The sequence below is a fragment of the Epargyreus clarus genome, unplaced genomic scaffold (assembly GCF_041222505.1).
Source record: "Epargyreus clarus isolate Ecla_fem2 unplaced genomic scaffold, WU_Ecla_fem_2.2 ptg000026l, whole genome shotgun sequence".
Classification (NCBI taxonomy): Eukaryota; Metazoa; Arthropoda; class Insecta; order Lepidoptera; family Hesperiidae; genus Epargyreus; species Epargyreus clarus.
This window is the reverse complement of record NW_027332233.1, coordinates 15,926,733-15,945,145: the sequence shown is the minus strand read 5'-3', so window position 1 is coordinate 15,945,145 and position 18,413 is coordinate 15,926,733. Positions and strand designations below refer to the sequence as shown.

Here is an 18,413-nt window from a genome sequence, read left to right as displayed (position 1 = left end):
ATTGCTACTACCACATTACACCAGTGCGAGGCACTGCCTATTATATATAAAGGAGATACACTCGTACTAGATGTTCCACTGATAGATTAGCCAGTAATAGTAACAAGCTTAAGAATCTAATCTTATTGGGTGTTGATTACATTAAACATACCAAATACGAAAACACAGTTTGTCTTAAAGACTTTAATAATTGCGGGCCTAATTCTAATAAATAAAAGGATAATAAAACTAATAAATAATAATAATAAAAATTAATTCAAATATCCAATAACACCGCAAGCAACAGCTGGGCCGGACGTGCCAGTGAGCGCACTGTCCTCGGTACCAGCGCGTCCGTAGTCGTCCTCTCCTTTCGTAATGGCCAGTGAGCGACCTACAATGGACCTTGGTCCTGCAAGTGAGACGAGGTGGTCAACGATCTTCACGTTGACCGCGGCGCCCTCTTCCGCCTTGATGTTGCCAAGGTCGCCGACATGGCGCACGTGGTCCCGTGGACCGCCGTGACGACCCTGAAGTGTGGAATTATTTTTAAGTCAATACAATGATTTAGGATGTAAGTGTTGACTGAATGCAACCTTATCGATAAGACTTCGACTTTAAATTGGAAACAGATGTTCTCCCTGTTAACAAAGTTATTATTTTTTCCCGAAAATATCTTGAAATCATTTGTTAAATTTTGAAAACTACATTATACCCTTGTCTAGGTACAATTTTTCAATACAGTGCAAAACTTAGTAAAATTAATTTTACTGTACAAAAAAACTTAGATTTCAAATTCTGAAGCCTTCAAATCCAACTAAGATTTTTTTTTTATTTTTGTCTTATTGGCAACTTAAAAATGTAATGTTTGAAATGTCAATAGGAAGTATGTACTTAGTTATTCTCGTAAGAAAAACGTTATTACATTTACTGGTAGTGGCATTTATGAGTATATAAAGCTTCTTAATATGATAATAATAATTTGTAAGGAAATATTACAAGAAGCGTTACTAGATAGCTTCTTATATTCGACAATTTGTGTTTAGATGAGGACACTTACATATTATTTTTTTAGAATAGTTCTTTACGTCACGTTCTAAGGCATATGTTTAATTACTCACATAGTACGCAATGAAATGGGGCCCAATCTCCTTGCAATTGTCCCTTACAGCGCCGACCTGGTGCACGTGGACTCCATGCAGACCTGGAGGTAAGCCAGTGATGTTCCCTTCGATGGTCACTGGGCCATTGGGAACAATTTGTGTGAAGACCAGCTCGCCAGTCACGCCCGACTCTTCGTCGTCTTGCAGGTGGACTAGCGCTTGAAGACCTGGCGCTGAACGGGGCGCCTGGAAAGATTAACGATTAGAAAGTTTAAAGTTGATAAAGCTCTTCGTGTTTTGACTTCACATTTACCTTTAACAAATATGGCGATATATATTTTTTGTACAATAGCCACAGTAGCCTCGAGTTGCCACTTGGGTCTCCTTATTAGATCGACCCCGGGCACCACGCTTCCTCACCTAGTTGGTTGAGAGTTTGTGGCGAGGTCAACGAACTCGATAAGATGATCTATCAAATTTACAAGTACCTCTCAGAGGTTTTTGACTGGAATTCAGATATGCACTTATCCGCGTGATACCTCCATTAATTTAATAAAACATATTCTGTTAGAATAACACTTATATCAATTTTATAGAACGTGAGTAACGTTACCGAATAAAGTATACATTTAAACATGTACCTAAGCGATGTAGGTGATTAACCTTTTAATAAAATATTTTTGTTTCCTACACAAAACATAAGTAGGTATGTACTTAGGTAAGTAACTAGTCTCATAGCTTAGGTAATTAATAAAGCTCCGCTTAAAGTTACACTTTAAGTTAAGTACCTATACGTTATATAGATTCGGTAATGTTATGTATGTGATGATTGAACTTCGTATTTCCTATAATAGGGAATATGCATGTGATTTAGATTTGCTTGTTATTTTTTTCTATGGTACTTTAAAGACCTGACTTTACGTCTAAACTATTATTTTTTATTTATTTTGTCTTAAACAGCTTAAAACTTTAATTAAAAATCGTAAATTTTGTGCGGGAAATTCAAATTTGCGAAACGCATTGCCATTGGTCGAAACAAAACGTGACGTAACATAGCGTGTTATGACAATTATCGGCATCCATATTCATCCTATTTAATAGTTTGTATTATTGATATTTGATAGTTTTGAGAGGAAAATTGTTTTTAATTATATCCCTGCAGAGTTATACATTACACTGTATCAAGAACAATGACTGAAATTGGTTTTGTTAAAGCACAATCGGACAATCTACCAAAAATAGATGCTTTTATGATGACAGCGTATTTTGCATCAAATCCAGATTTCATGTCCGCTGAGATTAAAGGAGTGAAAGCTGCAAGGTAATTATCATGATATATTGTAATTTCTACTTCTAAATAGATGTGTATGCATAGATCAATTTAGGTAATTTAACTAAACATAACCTTTAGATGTTAACATTCACCTGCCTTTATATTATAGGTAATACATTTTACTGCATTTTGTATGTTTAAATACTTAACAAAGTCATCATAACGATCATGATGAGATGGTTGAATCTTTTATAATTATTTACGTAAAATTATTATTTATTACAGATCTGAACGAGAATCTTATGGCGATTCAGCTGTAGGCTATGTACAAGTAAAACGAGAGGGGAACATATGTGTAGTTAGAGCTCGAATTACACCGGAGCACAATGTGCATCAGAAGTGTTATGCCGTACAAGCTATCTGTGATGAAACAGAAGAAACAATAATTTCTGTTCAATGTGAAGATTGTGCGGCACACTTAGGTAGTATTTCGTTTCTTTCACTCAGTGGATACCATTAATTTATTGAGTGTCAGAGACCTTGGTTTTGCCACTTGTCATCAAAGTACTGTTCATTAAGATAGGAGCACTAGATTAGTCATACTTTTTTATACAATTGAAATAGCAAATGGCCATGCAGTGCATCTCATGGTGAAGTCAAGAACTGCTTCATCCTTGAAATATCCCAAAAATAGGGATGGTGTTGGTGGTACCTCCCTCGAACCATATTCATTCTACCATGTTTCATGCCATACATAACCAATGTTACATTATTATATGAAACATAACTTAATTTTTTTCTTTTGTTTTAGGAGGGTGCAAGCATGCTATTGCTTTTTTGGCTTGGCTACATCGACGTAGTGAAGATCCACCAAGTACTAGTACGGAATGTTATTGGAAAAAATCCAAGTTAGCGTCAATTGGTACCCAATTGAAATTTATTAAAGCAAAGGATATTTGTAGTGTACCTAAACATTAGGGTGTCCGTTATTTCCCAAATTGGATTTTATTCTGCGAACGCCCCTCAAATTTTTAGGTTATGACCTAAAAAAAAATATCTGACCCAAACCAGCCCTTAATATTCACATTAACCCGTGCCTGAATCATAATACATTTCCCATTTAAATAACATGGGATTTTTGCACTTTTTGCAGTTAATTTTTTTCCACCGAAACAAATGTAGCTAAAAATACTTTGACAGCTGTTTTTTATAGGAAATTTAACGCTCTTCAAAAAAGATCTGAATGCTTTTTGCGATAAAATTTACGGTTTAAAAGTTATTCAACGATAAAGTTGTATTCATAGTTAAATTCATCATGTTCCTATTTTTTATTTACTATCGCTTTTTGTTTGCAATAAAATTATAAAGTAACTCTAATAGGCCCTATGTAAACGTGATTCTACATAAATATAAGTGTTTAAATAATTTTCTTTTTTAAAATTTGTGAATTTAAGGCAATTAAACGAAAAATTAAAAGCAATCACGTTTTAAATTTATTCGTTTTATAATCTAACGCCATCTGTGAGTAACGTGAGAGAACTTGATATCCTTTGAGTCTATAACCTCTCGGTGAAATGTCTGTTTGATAAACTTTATTAGTGTTAACTCATTCAGCAAAAATACTGTTGTAGGCAGCACATGATATTAGTAAAGATTTTTTAGAAACTAATGCTGATACGTGGATTAGAAATGATAATTATTTAAATGGTCTGGCAATTGTTAATAATCTGCAAGTAGTAAACGATGTGGCCGAAAGAGCTGTTCAATTGACACAAGATTATATCAATAGATTAACAACTCAAGAAGATCAAAAACAATATTTGATTCAAGTTGTAAGTGAATACAGAGCGAAATATCCCACTGCAACTAAAAATGTTTGACAAAAAAATTGTAGAATTGAAGAAAGAACTATAAATATTTTGAAATTATTATTTATAAGCAATAATATACTTTATTTTTAACCAAATTTTGTATTTATTTATTTTGTTACCTATCTATATGCATTTAGCTTGATATAAATAAAAATTATGGTGGAAATTGAAAAAAAACGATGAATTTAACTATGAATACAACTTTATCGTTAAATAACTTTTAAACCGTAAATTTTATCGCAAAAAGCATTCAGATCTTTTTTGAAGAGCGTTAAATTTCCTACAAAAAACAGCTGTCAAAGTATTTTTAGCTACATTTGTTTCGGTGGAAAAAAATTAACTGCAAAAAGTGCAAAAATCCCATGTTATTTAAATGGGAAATGTATTATGATTCAGGCACGGGTTAATGTGAATATTAAGGGCTGGTTTGGGTCAGATATTTTTTTTTAGGTCATAACCTAAAAATTTGAGGGGCGTTCGCAGAATAAAATCCAATTTGGGAAATAACGGACACCCTACTAAACATAACCTTGCGCCAAAAACTTCAAGAACACTTCAAGACAATTTTCTTTCAGTGGTGAAAAATAATTGCATGGTAGTTGGTGATACAAATAATCATTTAATGGTCTTTTTTAAGAATCCTAGTATAGTAGAAAGATTGTCAATACATCATCTAATAATTACAAGTAAAGCTACTAACTCTGATGATTTTATTGTGTGTTGTAAATCTATAATGAGTACAGAAGCATGCAATGAAGCTGCATTAGCAACAACACAACAACGAGACTGTCCATTGTGGCACGAGCTGAGATATGGAAGAATCACAGCTTCTAAGGCACATGAGGCTGCAAATTGTAGTGTTTTGGATGGTAGTTTAACTGAAGCCATATTAGGAGCAAGTAAATTGAGGGACACTGAAGCAATGAAAAGAGGAAGATTTTTAGAAGATCAAGTTATAAAAGAAGTAGAAAAAACATTAAAAATTAAAATTAATAAATGCGGGTTAAAATTATGTGCTGATTACCCAACCATGGGTGCTTCTCCAGATGGGGAAAGTAATGAGTACAGCATCGAAATAAAATGCCCAATGACAGAAAAAGCAATCAATCAATATATAACATCAAAAAATGAAGTGGCTCCAAAATATATGGCACAGCTACAATTACAAATGCATTTTTCCAACAAAGCAAAGGGCCTGTTTTGTGTTGCCCATAATGATTTTGAAAATACAAAATGGGTAAATATAATAGAAGTAGAGCATAATAAAGAATTTTGTGAAGCTCTATTGGAAAAATGCATACTATTTTGGCATCAAGCTATTTTTCCTAAAATAAATGTGAACTGAATGTGAAATAAAAGTAATGCACAATTGATTCATTTTTTTATTAAAACATCCTGCATATTAATTAAGCCACAGGCTAATATTATCACTTCATCCATGATGGGAATTAAGTTACAGTCTATAGAAGCATGAGGGAGTAGCATGTGGTATTCTCTCAGCCTATTTATAACCCGTTCCACATGAATTCTTAATGCAGCTATTTGTTTAGATACTCTTACTTCTTCTTTGCTGCTGGCAGAAAACTTTGAAACAGTAGGTGGTCTGACGAGAGTACATTTTTTGGCTTCTAGTAAATGTGATATATTTTTAAATCCTCTGTCAGCCATCACTGCTTTATTAGGGGGCAAACAGTCCAAGTAGCCACAATCTTGCACAATTGCAACATCTGTTGCTCTTCCACCATACCCATCAGAAATAAAATTAATTAATCCATCTGGTGTACATGAAATCAAGTACTTTAACGTATTGCATTTTTTGTATTGTGACCAAGTAAGTGATTGGTGGACTGCATCTGTTGGCTTTTCGATTTGAATTTCCAAGCAATCAATGATTGAAATAACATTTTTATGTCTAGCCCTGAAGGATATTGGTAAATTTTCATAAACCTTTGATGGTGTCGGCCACACAATCAAATCTTTCATTTTTGATGCAATGAGAGGTAAGGTTTTAGAGAATATTCTACTAATAGTGCTCTGTGAATATCCAAAATGTAAGCCTAATATGCTAAATGAATCATTTAATTTTAATTTCTTTAGGGTAATTAGTATATCTATAGTTGGAAGTGGAATGTTATCACTTAATAATTTTATTAAATGATATGATTGTTTAGGTAATCCTAATAACATTTTAGGTTGTTTTTCTATAGCACTTAACATACCACTACGCATTATATTTTTAAAATGTTTTTCATCTTCAGACTCATCTTGCACCCAACTTAAATCGGATGAACTGTATGGTTCATTATGGGATATAACTGAAGAATTAGAAGATATAGATAAACTATCAACAGGGTTATCTCCAAATAACTTTCTTTTTACAACTATTGTAGTTGATTTTATTGGTGAAGTTCCAATATTTTGTGATGCAAGACGAATAGGGGATAGAGCTACATTCTTATTTTCTGTATTTAAATTTACATTAACACCTTTGCTTCTGTACTTCAATTTAATATTTACTTGTATAGCTTTGTCACAAAAGTTTTCCATGTTTCTAGAGACTTCAGTATGCAAGGTACTGGGCTCTGTTTCAGAGATATCCATGCGAGAGGTACTGGGCTTTGCTTGGTAATCATCGCTGCTTTCAATATAAGAAGTACTGGGCCCAGCGTCATACAAACTTTCACTTTTTACAGTACTCTTGATGTCAAACTCTGAAAGAGTTTCGTTTATTATTGATAATCTTTGTTTCTTAATAGGATAATTTCTCTCTTTTGGTGGTGGCATATTTCTTTTTTGGCACTGAAATTTATGAGGTATAACTCCTTCCTTTAACTGCAAGTTAACTTTTTCCCCATGTTGTTTCATGATGCTATATTGCATATAATTTTTTGTATCTTCCTTGATCTGAAATAAATTCAACATTAGTAAAATACCAAATGAGTTGGAATGATAAGTAGCTACAGTTCTTTATACTTAATGTTGACGTGAAATAGGTGAAGAAGGTATAAAAACTGAGTTATATTCTACATCTTATTCTTGCTTCCTTTTGAGCAATTCACACCTTGTTGATTATATCGAAATATAAAAAAGTAATAACACTTACATTAAAATGGTCTTCACAACAATGTAAATGCGCCATAGGAGATACTTTATCTCTTCTCATCATCTTACACCATTGGTTTCGTATTTTCATGTCGTGTGGAACAGAAAAAAACACCTTATCTGGTGTACTTCTGATGGTGTTTTTGCACAGCGGTACTAGGCAATATCTATAATATGGTTCTTTAGTTCTTTCCATGATGTAAAAATTGTTATTAACGTTGAAAAACTTTAAATCATAACTTATGCGTATAGTAAACAACACTCAATTTACGCTATGTGACGTCACACAAAGGGCGCGAAAAAATGGCGGCGTTTAAACGTGTCAAATTTTATGGATAATTTAAATATTTTTTTAAAAAATAAATCAATCACTATTTTCAGTGTTTATATTTTTTACTGTGTTAGAATGAAGTCAAAAGTGGTTTAAAAAAATAAAAAATAAATGTGCATATTCCCTATTGTCTGTCAATACCACCCCCTTAACAAAAATCTTAATTCCATTTTTTTAGTGTCACCAAAGTTTACAAAAATATTGTATATTTTTATTTGTTTAATCAACTGTATTTTGGAATTATTTAAGTGATTTTAATTGGGTACTTGACAGTTATAACAATAAAATATGAAATATGTTGGATATGATAGCTTATAAGTAAACATAAATTATGCAGTATTTCGTTTATTTTTTAATACGTTCTAAGTATTTTAATTTTTAAAAAGAAATTTTCGATTTTTTATCTGTGGATTTTAAATCCCAAAACGGCGACAGTGCTGCCTCAAATGACATGTGACGTCACTACATCGAAACCAAACAAGACAAATAATAATTAAATCGTTTGCTGTTAGAGTTGGTTGAATTTATAATATGTTGTGAACCGAAATGAAGCCATACTATATTAAAGCTGATAGCGTGAACCTGCTTAAAGAATCTCCATATATGCAGTGCAATAAATCAAAATGGATACAAAAACTTCCGTGAGATAACCTATGGAAATATCAAATAAACAACGTAAGTAAAACATTCTTTATATTTACATTTAATCATATCGGACAATTAAAACATTTCTTAACTGACTTCAGACAGAAGAAAGGTTGTCTTCAAGTGATTATTAAGATCTTTTTAAATATACTTATATTCTTATGTGAACTGTTTTAAGGTTATTAATTGGTTATATTTATATTTACAGATCTTCCCGACAATCGTATAGTGACGACGTTATAGAGTATGTGCAGTTTAAGAGGAAGGCAAGTTTGTGTTTCATGAAAAGTAAAAGTTGTCCTGAACACAAGGTACATCAATGAAAATGAAAATGTGATGACTGTCCTGCCTAGAAGAAGTGAGGAGCCAAAAGTTTCGAAAGTGGGCACCAGTTTGAAATACATAAAGTAAAGTACACGGGAAATAGTACTTCTTTACTTGCGTAACCTACCCAACAAGATGAAGGAAGAAAAGTGACCATACAGTTCCTATTATTGCATTGCAATTTAATTCTGAAAATGACAGTGATAAAAATATATATCCATTTGTTACGGAAAATAATTTTAGTAATGAAGAAAACCAGACACGCAAGCAGCACAAAAATTTAGCTTAGGTGATCTGTAGTAATTATTGTAACTGTAACATATGATAAATATATACAAAAGTTCTACTGTGTGTACTCACTAATAGAACCATATAAACCAAATAAACAAAGAAATCGGTTAATAAAATACTAATATTAGGAAATCATGTATTTTTAATTATACAGTCCTGTAACTTAATCAGTGCACATGCACCATCAATAATAACACAGTCATGAAATATTTTAATTGTGTCCTATTAATTACAGAATGGGCCCTTAAAATAGAATTCTCATAGACGTCTTATAATTCTATTCTTATCATAGACATCTATATAATATATTAAATATATGAATACTTCCACTTGCTGTTTTATTTTGATTACGTCCCGTTCCAATGATTTGGAATTGACGAATCACTCGAGAGTTACTAAATTTATTCCTTTTTTTCAATAATACTTCTCTTACATAGATAGTATAAAATGTCATTGCTTGCAAACAGAGGATTTAAACATATAAGAATCTGCAAGTTCTTTAACGTTTATGAGATTTGGGTTTAGGAACTTGTATAAGCAAATTTGTTAGGATATTTAGCAATCGTACTTGAACACATCGTCACTGCACACGCCTTGTAATTTGACATTCTTGCAATTGTACTAATAAAAGTTAAATAATTCCCAAGATTTCCCCTGAAGTATGTGTAGCGTCGAAGTTTATTTCTATATTTTCAATGTGTTGACGTCACGCTACGAAATGACACTTGACCGCCTGTTTTGGCGTAACGTTCCGTTTACCGTAATAAAAATATGTTTTTTATTAATAAATAGCCCTTTTTTCGAAAAAATGATCAATGAAAGGCGTATATAATACGTATATGAATTCATTAAAACAGTTTCCCAAAAAGTGTCAAGTAGCCAATTTGTGCTATCTTAGAATCTAATTTTGAATTTAACATCTTAGAAAATATATTATAATACATGAAAACTTAAAAAACCGACAGCAGACAGAATATTTCATTATTTACATATTTGCTAAAACCTCAGAGTAATTAGTATGAACAAACCAAGAATCTTTTCGTATTCATTGTGCCAATCGTAATGTCAAAACTATGAAAAGTCTAAAATGAGATAAAAAAGATTCTTAAGCGTGTATAATTATATTTCAACAATTAAACATACATAATGTACCTATGTATCAATCTCGACGAGATCACCTTAATGATAAGTGTGATAACAATTATATATTTCCTGCAATTAAGAATTAAGTACGCCTTGATACTGCAATTATAAAAAATATACATAATAACAAACAATTAGCCGTTGTTTGCATAATTATTATAGACGTAGAATTTATTTTTATGTACAAAATATTGAAGGTAACTGTTTATTTAAATATGGAGTGTCTTGTCAATGTCGTGTTTTTAATTGGCATGCCAATATAGGTACCTACTCAAGGATCAAAACGAACAAGCCGAAGTATAATAACAATCTTAATTTTCCACATAGGGTTGAAAGTTCTAAAGCTTTGTAGGCACACATCTATTATTACGATAATTATAATGATATAATGTGTCATTTCCTGTCTTTAACGACTTATCTCATGTAATTCTAATGTGCATCTGTCTACGGATGTTCATAACACAGTTGCCAATCTGCCAGAACATCCTAAGTAGGTAATGTATCATTATTACATGGTTGTGTTCACAGTTTTTAACACAAGATAATCTGAAATAAGGCTGTTGTTTTTTGAATTTACATTTTAAGTATAGGTATAGGTAATGAACATGGAACATGATGTGATTGTAAATTCACATTAGCTTTAACTTTCGAAATATAATTTTCTCTCTTTTTATAAAAAGTCAATAAAGCTCGATGAAATAATGTTATTTTATAAATCATGAAGATAGGCGTGCGAGTTTTGGGGATCATAATCCAGCAACGTTGAGAATATTTTTTAATTAGGAAACTATTACATACATATATTCATATATCTACTTATTTTGTATGAGATAACCTTAGAAGGCAAAAGTCGGTAGATATACCGCGCGTGTGTATCCGCACGCATTTATTGTAAATTTATTTCCTATAGAATCCATCATTTAAAAAGTGCAAATAACTAAATATTAGTCGGGTCAATTATCGTGTACTTAAACGATTAATGGTAGGTTAATGTGCTAATTAGGAGTAATTGTCGATTTGCGTGTCGCTTCATTATTAAAACCTCTGTCAGCAAGTTTTTAAAAACTTAACTAGTTAAACGGCTGGCATATAATGATTTTAGTTGTGGTATAACAAATATGCTATGACATGCAGCAAATGTTAGTTCTTATTAGATTCACACGGTTTATAAAATTAAAGAAACATATAAATTTATTTCTGTTAGTTTTTTTGCATAGCAATAAAATAAAACAAAATAAAGGAAGTAGGCTGATGAAGTAGGTGTGTATAATTGTCGGAAGTATTGTAATTGAACATCACGACTCATCTTTTTATTTGTTTAGATTTATGTAAATGATATTTTTAAAAGGCAAAAGGAATATTTTATTATTCTATTAGGTACCTATGCATTTCGAATTTTTGTAAATTTAGTATACATTTTTCAGTATTAACCAAGAAAAATCTCCTATGCCTCTACACACTCGGCGGAGTCTCACTCACATATTATAGGTACTTAAATAACGATTACGACGTGATTTTGAAAACCTTTTCAAATTACAATATGTATTTATTGATAGATTATGTAGGAAAAGGAATAAGTAATTGGTGAAAAGTTCGGTTTGAAATAAGGCATAAAAAAATACAGCTGAAATACTTACAACTGCCAAGTCTATTTGCTTCTGGGACCGATCGCCAGACCAGGTGTAGGGTCTTCCTAAATCCTGAAAGCAAAATATTATAACTCTATAATCTTTAAAAAGTGATTTTCGACATTTGTTCGACATACCAGTAATAGAACTTGAAAATCAATGAAAACAAAATAAATTAAAATACTGTACCTACATCCCAGTAACTAATGACAAGTTGACAACCAATATTCTAGAGTACCTACAATAAATGTAAAATAAAAGTCATATAATTATCGCATGTACATTTCACATGGCAAAATAAACGACGGCTAAAATTTACTTTGACGAGATAATAATTTATCATGACATGGTTGTAATAATTTGAAAACGACGTGTGCCTGATTTATGTGCATTTACAATCCTGTAGAAAATACTTGCTTAAGACTGTGTGTAATTTTTGCCATTTGGTCTGCAATTATTATGTTCCCGAGCACCTCTGTCTGTATTATCCACAGCAGTTTGTGTTTAATTTTATTTGTATTTTTTGTGAGTACAATTAAGAAGTGTGAAAGATTAACTAAGTTTGGTTGTGGGAGGCTTGAGTATGGAAGTCCAAAAAGTAATAAAACATTGATGTAGAAAAGTTCGTAGACCTAGAAAAAACGAATAGCGTCTAATGAGGATACCGCGCATTGATGGACACGGCGGCGGTTCAAGGAACTATTGTTTCATAAAAAGTTGATGGTGACAAAGAACACATATATTTAATTGATAAAAAATGAAATTATCTATGAAAATCGTGTGGGCAAAGTAATCTGCATTTTAACAGCATGCATTGAAAGTGGTTTTGACTTAATGCGTTCATATGACCGAAGTTTAATTATCTCTTCGTTTTTTTTTAAGATAATTATTTACTGTATTCGTTTTTGTTATGTAGGTGTTACAAGTAATATTACAAGTTCTGATAAGGTACATCCAATAAAACAAATATAACAATGCTGAGTAGGTATATTATGTATAATGTAAATCAATGTAATCGCCGTTTTTAACAGATAAAAAACGCAGGTAAAAACATGTGTCGAAAGGAGAACCTGTTTTTTAAAGCGATTAAAATGAGTTAAGCTAACACTTAGAAAACTATAGCGAATATAAATAATGGTTTTAACTTCAAGAATAAAGAAAAGTATTGGAAATTAATCAGTTTAAGAATCGAAGATAGGTACATACCTAAATGTATGTTTCATCTTCCATGTTTTATTCAATACATAGATATTTTACTTTTATTATAAAGGAGTAAAATGTACGTCAACAGTGGGACATATTGAATTACGGTAGAGTAGAAACCACAGTACGGAACTTAGTTATATGTGGTTATATAGATTTACGAATTACATCTGCGGAAAAGAGTTATTACCGCGAAGGCACAGACTAGCCTGGAATTAAATTTAATCTAGGTATTTGATTGTCTCTGGCTATACGCAAAATGCGTGATGCCACAATAAAAAAATGGTAATTTTTTAGCTTGATATAATGCTCGATATTTAGTTGGAGGACTATGATAACTCAATGAGTAAATTTTTGTTATGCTTATGTAAATATATTTAAACAATAGCGAAGGCTGTTTCAAAATTACAATGTAATGTAATTGAAATATAAATCGATTGTGTGGATATTTAGTCAACTGCAGTAGTTATCAACCTTTCCAATGTTATTATTCTTCTTTAACCATTCACTATCATATGGCCTACAAAATTTTATATCCATAATAGTTTTCTAAAAAAGCGGAAATAAGTTATGAACATTTTAAAACCAAAAACCTAATTCAATATTACAAATTAATAAAATTCTATAAAAATAAATGGTTAAAAATATTTTTGTTACTACTTAGTTAAGTATTTTTTAAAGATTAAACATATACCTATTATAACGATACTTACATACAAATAAGGTTCCATAATCACTTCATAAACATTGCTTTGGTAATCTTCAAGCGGAGGCAGAGCTTTGACTACTAGATTCCTTCCGTATCCCGGGATCCCTTGCAAGTTCTTTCCATTTAACACCGCTAACAGCCACAGAAACTGACCCAAGAAAATGTGAATTCGAAGATTCATTTTTATTTTTTAAATTTTAAAATAGTTTAATGGAAGAATGAATTGCGTTATGTTTGCCAATTGATTTGAATGAGAAATAAAGAAAAAATAAAAAACGCGCGCGTTCGGTTTTCAAAATGCAAGTTTTAAACCTGATATTAAAACGTGTTGGCGGTTCAAATGGTGGGCTATCAGTGATTTGCTATACGGAACATCACCGGTGTGTTTTTGTATAGTAATGAATACATGAGCAGGTTGTCATTACGCGCCAAGGCTTTGCGATCGAGGCGTGACGTAATATGCGTAATTAATTGTGTTACTACTCCAAGATTAGGAAGCATCTCGTCAATTTAATGACACGTACTAATTTGTATTATCAGATGGGATTGCTGGCTACAATTGTTTTCGTAGTGGCAAGGCACCTCTCCATGAAGCAGGGGAACTTACATACTTAATCGGCTACGCTGCTTTAATGTGGATTGGTCTCCTGACTAGCCCGTGTCGACCACTTTCAAATCATTAACTGTCATGGTTTTATGATTGCTATACAACTCTATTTTACAATTACACTTATAGTAAGTGAAGTATGTCTTACAGGTTCATAGATGAGGCATAGAAAGGATCTTTACAACGTCGTAGATGCATACTATTTATTAAATAGGTAGTTAATGTAGGAAAAATATAGAGTCACGATCGTTGATCTAGTAGGTCAATAGCCACGAGTATGTTATCATAGTTCATGTTATATTTAATCAATATACTTAAGTAAGTATTTGTTTCTTGTGAGTCGAAGAGTGCATAAATGAATGATGAATAACGCTTTATGATTATCATAGCCTCATGAAAGCTATCTATCTGTGTCTTGGCATACACACATTCAGTTCCAGACTATGTCATAGGTAAAGTCCGCGTAAAACTGCTAGTCCGCTCTGAATATAGAAATGAAGCGCGTCGCCATAGCAAATTGTATGACTACACCTGCTCGCAACAACTTCAGAGCGGACTAGGAGTTTGGTGATAACTATGACAGATATCCAGTGGAAGGAGGTCGATCCCGCTATCCGTAAAAATCGTATTGGGTACCATATTGTTTCATTAAAAATAATTATGTACATGCCTAAAATATGTAGTTTTGGGGCCGAAAAAAAAATCCGAAACAAAATCTAACTTAATTCAAATTTAATAAGATTTGTAATATTTTGAGCAGAGTGGTTCCAGCAATGGGACTTTACCTACACACATTCACATACAAGTATATAATAGAATACCTAATAAAAACGAATTAACAGGAAAATAAAAGTTGAATTCATTAAAATTATGATTGTTCGAATACTAGCACTTAACAAAAAACAATAAAATATTATTAAATGTATAGAATACAAAGGCTTAATCTATCTGACACGCCACTTAGCACATTACATTCATCTAGCCAGACAATGCCGTGTCCAAACACGAGCGTTTAATTGTTTGACACGAATAGACGAATGCTGGAAATAAATTTCAAAGTCATAAATGTGTAAGTCTAATTTGTCCGACTGCCCTTGTAAGTGTATCTGGCGGGATAAGGACTTTGCCTTGAAAGAGAAGATCAGTAGTACCACCAATGCAAGTTACTGTTACAGGCCGTGGTTTGTGTCGATGACCACATTATATGAATAGGTTCACAGAAAGACGGTGTTTTCTAATTCTAGATTTAATCTCTAAGTCGTCGACGACATCAGCGTAAAACGAATTTGTGTACATGGCCATTCGTGATCAGTTGCAAAAAGTTGAATTAAAAGCCACAAGCGTAGAGCGCAGAAGTGCCGGTTTCGAATTCGTCATACTCGTTATGCTCGTCGACTATCGATATCTGGCATAACTCATAACAATTCAGTTTCCTTACTTACTACCTTATTAAATCACGAAATAAAACCTAAAAAAGCATCCGCTGTCAATCACCGCAACTGACGTTTCACGTCTAAACAACAACACGCAAAAGTACAAAACCCAAAAAAAAAATAGAAAGAATCAAAAGTAGAGGTGTTGCGTGCGTGCGCCCTTCACGATGATGTGAGGAATGAGCCGGCTGCAGCAGCGGCAAGACCGGCAGACGGCGTGGGCGCGCGCGGGCGGCTGGCTGCGGGGCGCGCTGTGCTGCGGGCTGCCCGCGCGCTGCTGCTCCTGCTTCTGCTGCGAGAAGACGGACGAGGACCACGAACGGCCCAGAGTTAACCGTTAGTAGACGAATTTTCTGTACCACACTTCAGTCTAAATGTTTAACATGGAGTGACGCATGAGCCGTTATCGGCAATGATAAGTTTGTCTAACGGTATGAGTGCACCCGGGCGGCTGGCTGCGGGGCGCACTGTGCTGCGGGCTGCCCGCGCGCTGCTGCTCCTGCTTCTGCTGCGAGAAGACGGACGAGGACCACGAACGGCCCAGAGTTAACCGTTAGTAGACGAATTTTCTGTACCACACTTCAGTCTAAATGTTTAACATGGAGTGACACATGAGCCGTTATCGGCAATGATAAGTTTGTCTAACGGTATGAGTGCACCCGGGCGGCTGGCTGCGGGGCGCACTGTGCTGCGGGCTGCCCGCGCGCTGCTGCTCCTGCTTCTGCTGCGAGAAGACGGACGAGGACCACGAGCGGCCCAGAGTTAACCGTTAGTAGACGAAGTTTCTGTACCACACTTCAGTCTAAATGTTTAACATGGAGTGACACATGAGCCGTTATCGGCAATGATAAGTTTGTCTAACGGTATGAGTGCACCCGGGCGGCTGGCTGCGGGGCGCGCTGTGCTGCGGGCTGCCCGCGCGCTGCTGCTCCTGCTTCTGCTGCGAGAAGACGGACGAGGACCACGAACGGCCCAGAGTTAACCGTTAGTAGACGTACTGTGTCTAAAAGCACTTGTGTCTAAATTAATGTCTGTTGTGGAGTGACGCATGAGCCGGTATCAGCAATGGTAAGACGAACGAGGACCGCGACACGCCCAGAGTCAATCGTTAGTGCTTAAAAACTGTTGTAGTCGAAATTATAGCCTATATACCTGTGTGTATGTTCATCACGAAACACAAAATAGTGAGGAGTGATCCGTAGTAGCAGAAGCAAGACGAAGACTGCCTTCAGCTGGGGCTCGACAGTTTGTAGGCCCACTAGACATATACCTAGTGTACTACTATCGTAGATATCGTACAAGTATCTAGAAACATTCACAGGAGGTGTTCCATCCTATTCTTAGATAGAAAACGTCGACAATGTTGACGAAAAGACAGAAAGTCCCTTTATGTTTTTTCGACCTTTTAAATGCCAGTTAAATTCCGTAGATATTTTTATTTCGCTTAAAAAACTAAATCACCCAAAAACTATCGTAGCAGATTCTGTTGTTGCAGTGTAATTATAAGACCGTTGTGTTTTACATTTCTTTATTTGTCTTCAGAGGCAACAGCCACAGCGGAACGAGTGTCTCGTCCACATCGTCCTCACGCGCCTGGTAACAGGAAGTCTACACCAGAAATGATTTCCGCCGTCCGTTGCGCCCTCTCGCAGCTCCAAGGGGAACCTGCTCCCCCTCTAACACAAGCCCAAACTGTGGAACCAACATTGGAACTTGATGAAGAAGTCTGCAAATCAAACAAGGGGAAGACGAAACGTGTGAACTATTTCACTATAAGATAGAGTCCTAATTTGGGTCTGAAAGCCTGATTGTCTAATTTTCTTCCGTTAGAACGTAAAGGATATCTGAAAATTAAACCAAAGACAAGATACCAGTTCTTTTTATTCACCAATTGTAATTCTTTAGTGTATAGGAAAATAAAATTAGCAAAGATTCATAATAAATTCACTTGACTAGCGTAGTAGACTATGGTCTAAATCCTCTCACTCAGAGAGAAGAGCCGTGCCCAGCAATAGGATACCACGAGTTTACAACGACTTACTTATCTGAAAAACCCTAGGTATTTATGAGGTTTTCTGCAACAAGGGACATTGATAATGTTTATTATTTTTTATTATGAAAACACAGACAGTTTTATTTAGTTTTCTTTATTTGCAACGTATAGGCATTATTTTAATTAGTCATAAATACTCAGCTCAGCATCGCGTGATGAAGCTTTAAGTACATTATTATTAATTATCACAAAAAATAATCTCGTGTTTGAAGCAATATTTTTTACAACATTTAAGTAAATGGGCTTTGTAAAGTTTTATTTGGATACTGTAATTATAAATCATTAAAATCTGTGGTTCTCAACATATTAATACATTTAATTCGATTACACTGCTTTGTTGGTAGACATTAATTCATGAATTCGGACATTGAAATATTCCTTTATTGGTGAAGGAAAATGTTGGGATGACTTACATGAAAGAGTTTGTAATTACTTACAAATAGATACTATACGAACATACTTTAACAGCTCTACTACCTATTTATAGAGCTCTAAATGGGGCAGTGTTTTAGTGTTCAGGTATATTATTTCGTGGTTCAGGGCAGTTTGATGAAGATAGTTTAACCTTCATATCCCCGTTGAATAACATTAAACGTGAGTTGTTCCAAGGTTAAAGAAAATATTAGAAGGTTGTGGTTACCGTGTACCATAAAAACCCGTTAGTGATCTATTAAGGATTGAGAAGGAATGTGGTAAGAGAGAGGCTTTTAGACGAAGT

General features: G+C 33.9%; 4 protein-coding genes and 1 long non-coding RNA gene across 6 annotated transcripts; 3 read left to right on the top strand and 2 right to left on the bottom strand.

Annotated features, from left to right (window-relative positions):
* Positions 1-250: 250 nt before the first annotated feature.
* On the bottom strand, positions 251-13,953 carry LOC140753228 (superoxide dismutase [Cu-Zn]). The gene is made up of 4 exons (XM_073087702.1): positions 13,607-13,953; positions 11,700-11,762; positions 1,101-1,328; positions 251-509 (listed from the first exon to the last, which is right to left on the bottom strand). The coding sequence occupies exons 1-4, from the start codon at positions 13,781-13,783 to the stop codon at positions 252-254; spliced, it is 726 nt and encodes a 241-aa protein (XP_072943803.1). The 5' UTR covers positions 13,784-13,953; the 3' UTR covers position 251.
* On the top strand, positions 2,009-3,333 carry LOC140753003 (uncharacterized). The gene is made up of 3 exons (XM_073087350.1): positions 2,009-2,403; positions 2,641-2,837; positions 3,167-3,333. Exons 1-3 carry the CDS (start codon positions 2,273-2,275, stop codon positions 3,331-3,333), a joined length of 495 nt encoding a protein of 164 aa, XP_072943451.1. The 5' UTR covers positions 2,009-2,272.
* LOC140753227 (uncharacterized) lies at positions 5,595-7,724 on the bottom strand. The gene is made up of 2 exons (XM_073087701.1): positions 7,330-7,724; positions 5,595-7,130 (listed from the first exon to the last, which is right to left on the bottom strand). Exons 1-2 carry the CDS (start codon positions 7,522-7,524, stop codon positions 5,601-5,603), a joined length of 1,725 nt encoding a protein of 574 aa, XP_072943802.1. The 5' UTR covers positions 7,525-7,724; the 3' UTR covers positions 5,595-5,600.
* On the top strand, positions 7,917-9,251 carry LOC140753230 (uncharacterized). The gene is made up of 2 exons (XR_012103549.1): positions 7,917-8,334; positions 8,513-9,251. It is a non-coding gene; the product is annotated as an uncharacterized LOC140753230 (long non-coding RNA).
* Positions 13,954-15,568: 1,615 nt separating the features above from the next.
* On the top strand, positions 15,569-17,510 carry LOC140753435 (uncharacterized). Of its 2 annotated transcripts, none has more exons than XM_073088024.1 (2): positions 15,569-15,978; positions 17,185-17,510. In XM_073088024.1, exons 1-2 carry the CDS (start codon positions 15,822-15,824, stop codon positions 17,421-17,423), a joined length of 396 nt encoding a protein of 131 aa, XP_072944125.1. In that variant the 5' UTR covers positions 15,569-15,821; the 3' UTR covers positions 17,424-17,510. The 2 variants fall into 2 exon arrangements, 1 of the variants encoding a protein (XP_072944125.1); XR_012103567.1 differs by lacking the exon at positions 15,569-15,978 and adding an exon at positions 16,502-16,626 and having other exon boundaries at positions 17,185-17,360.
* Positions 17,511-18,413: the final 903 nt, after the last annotated feature.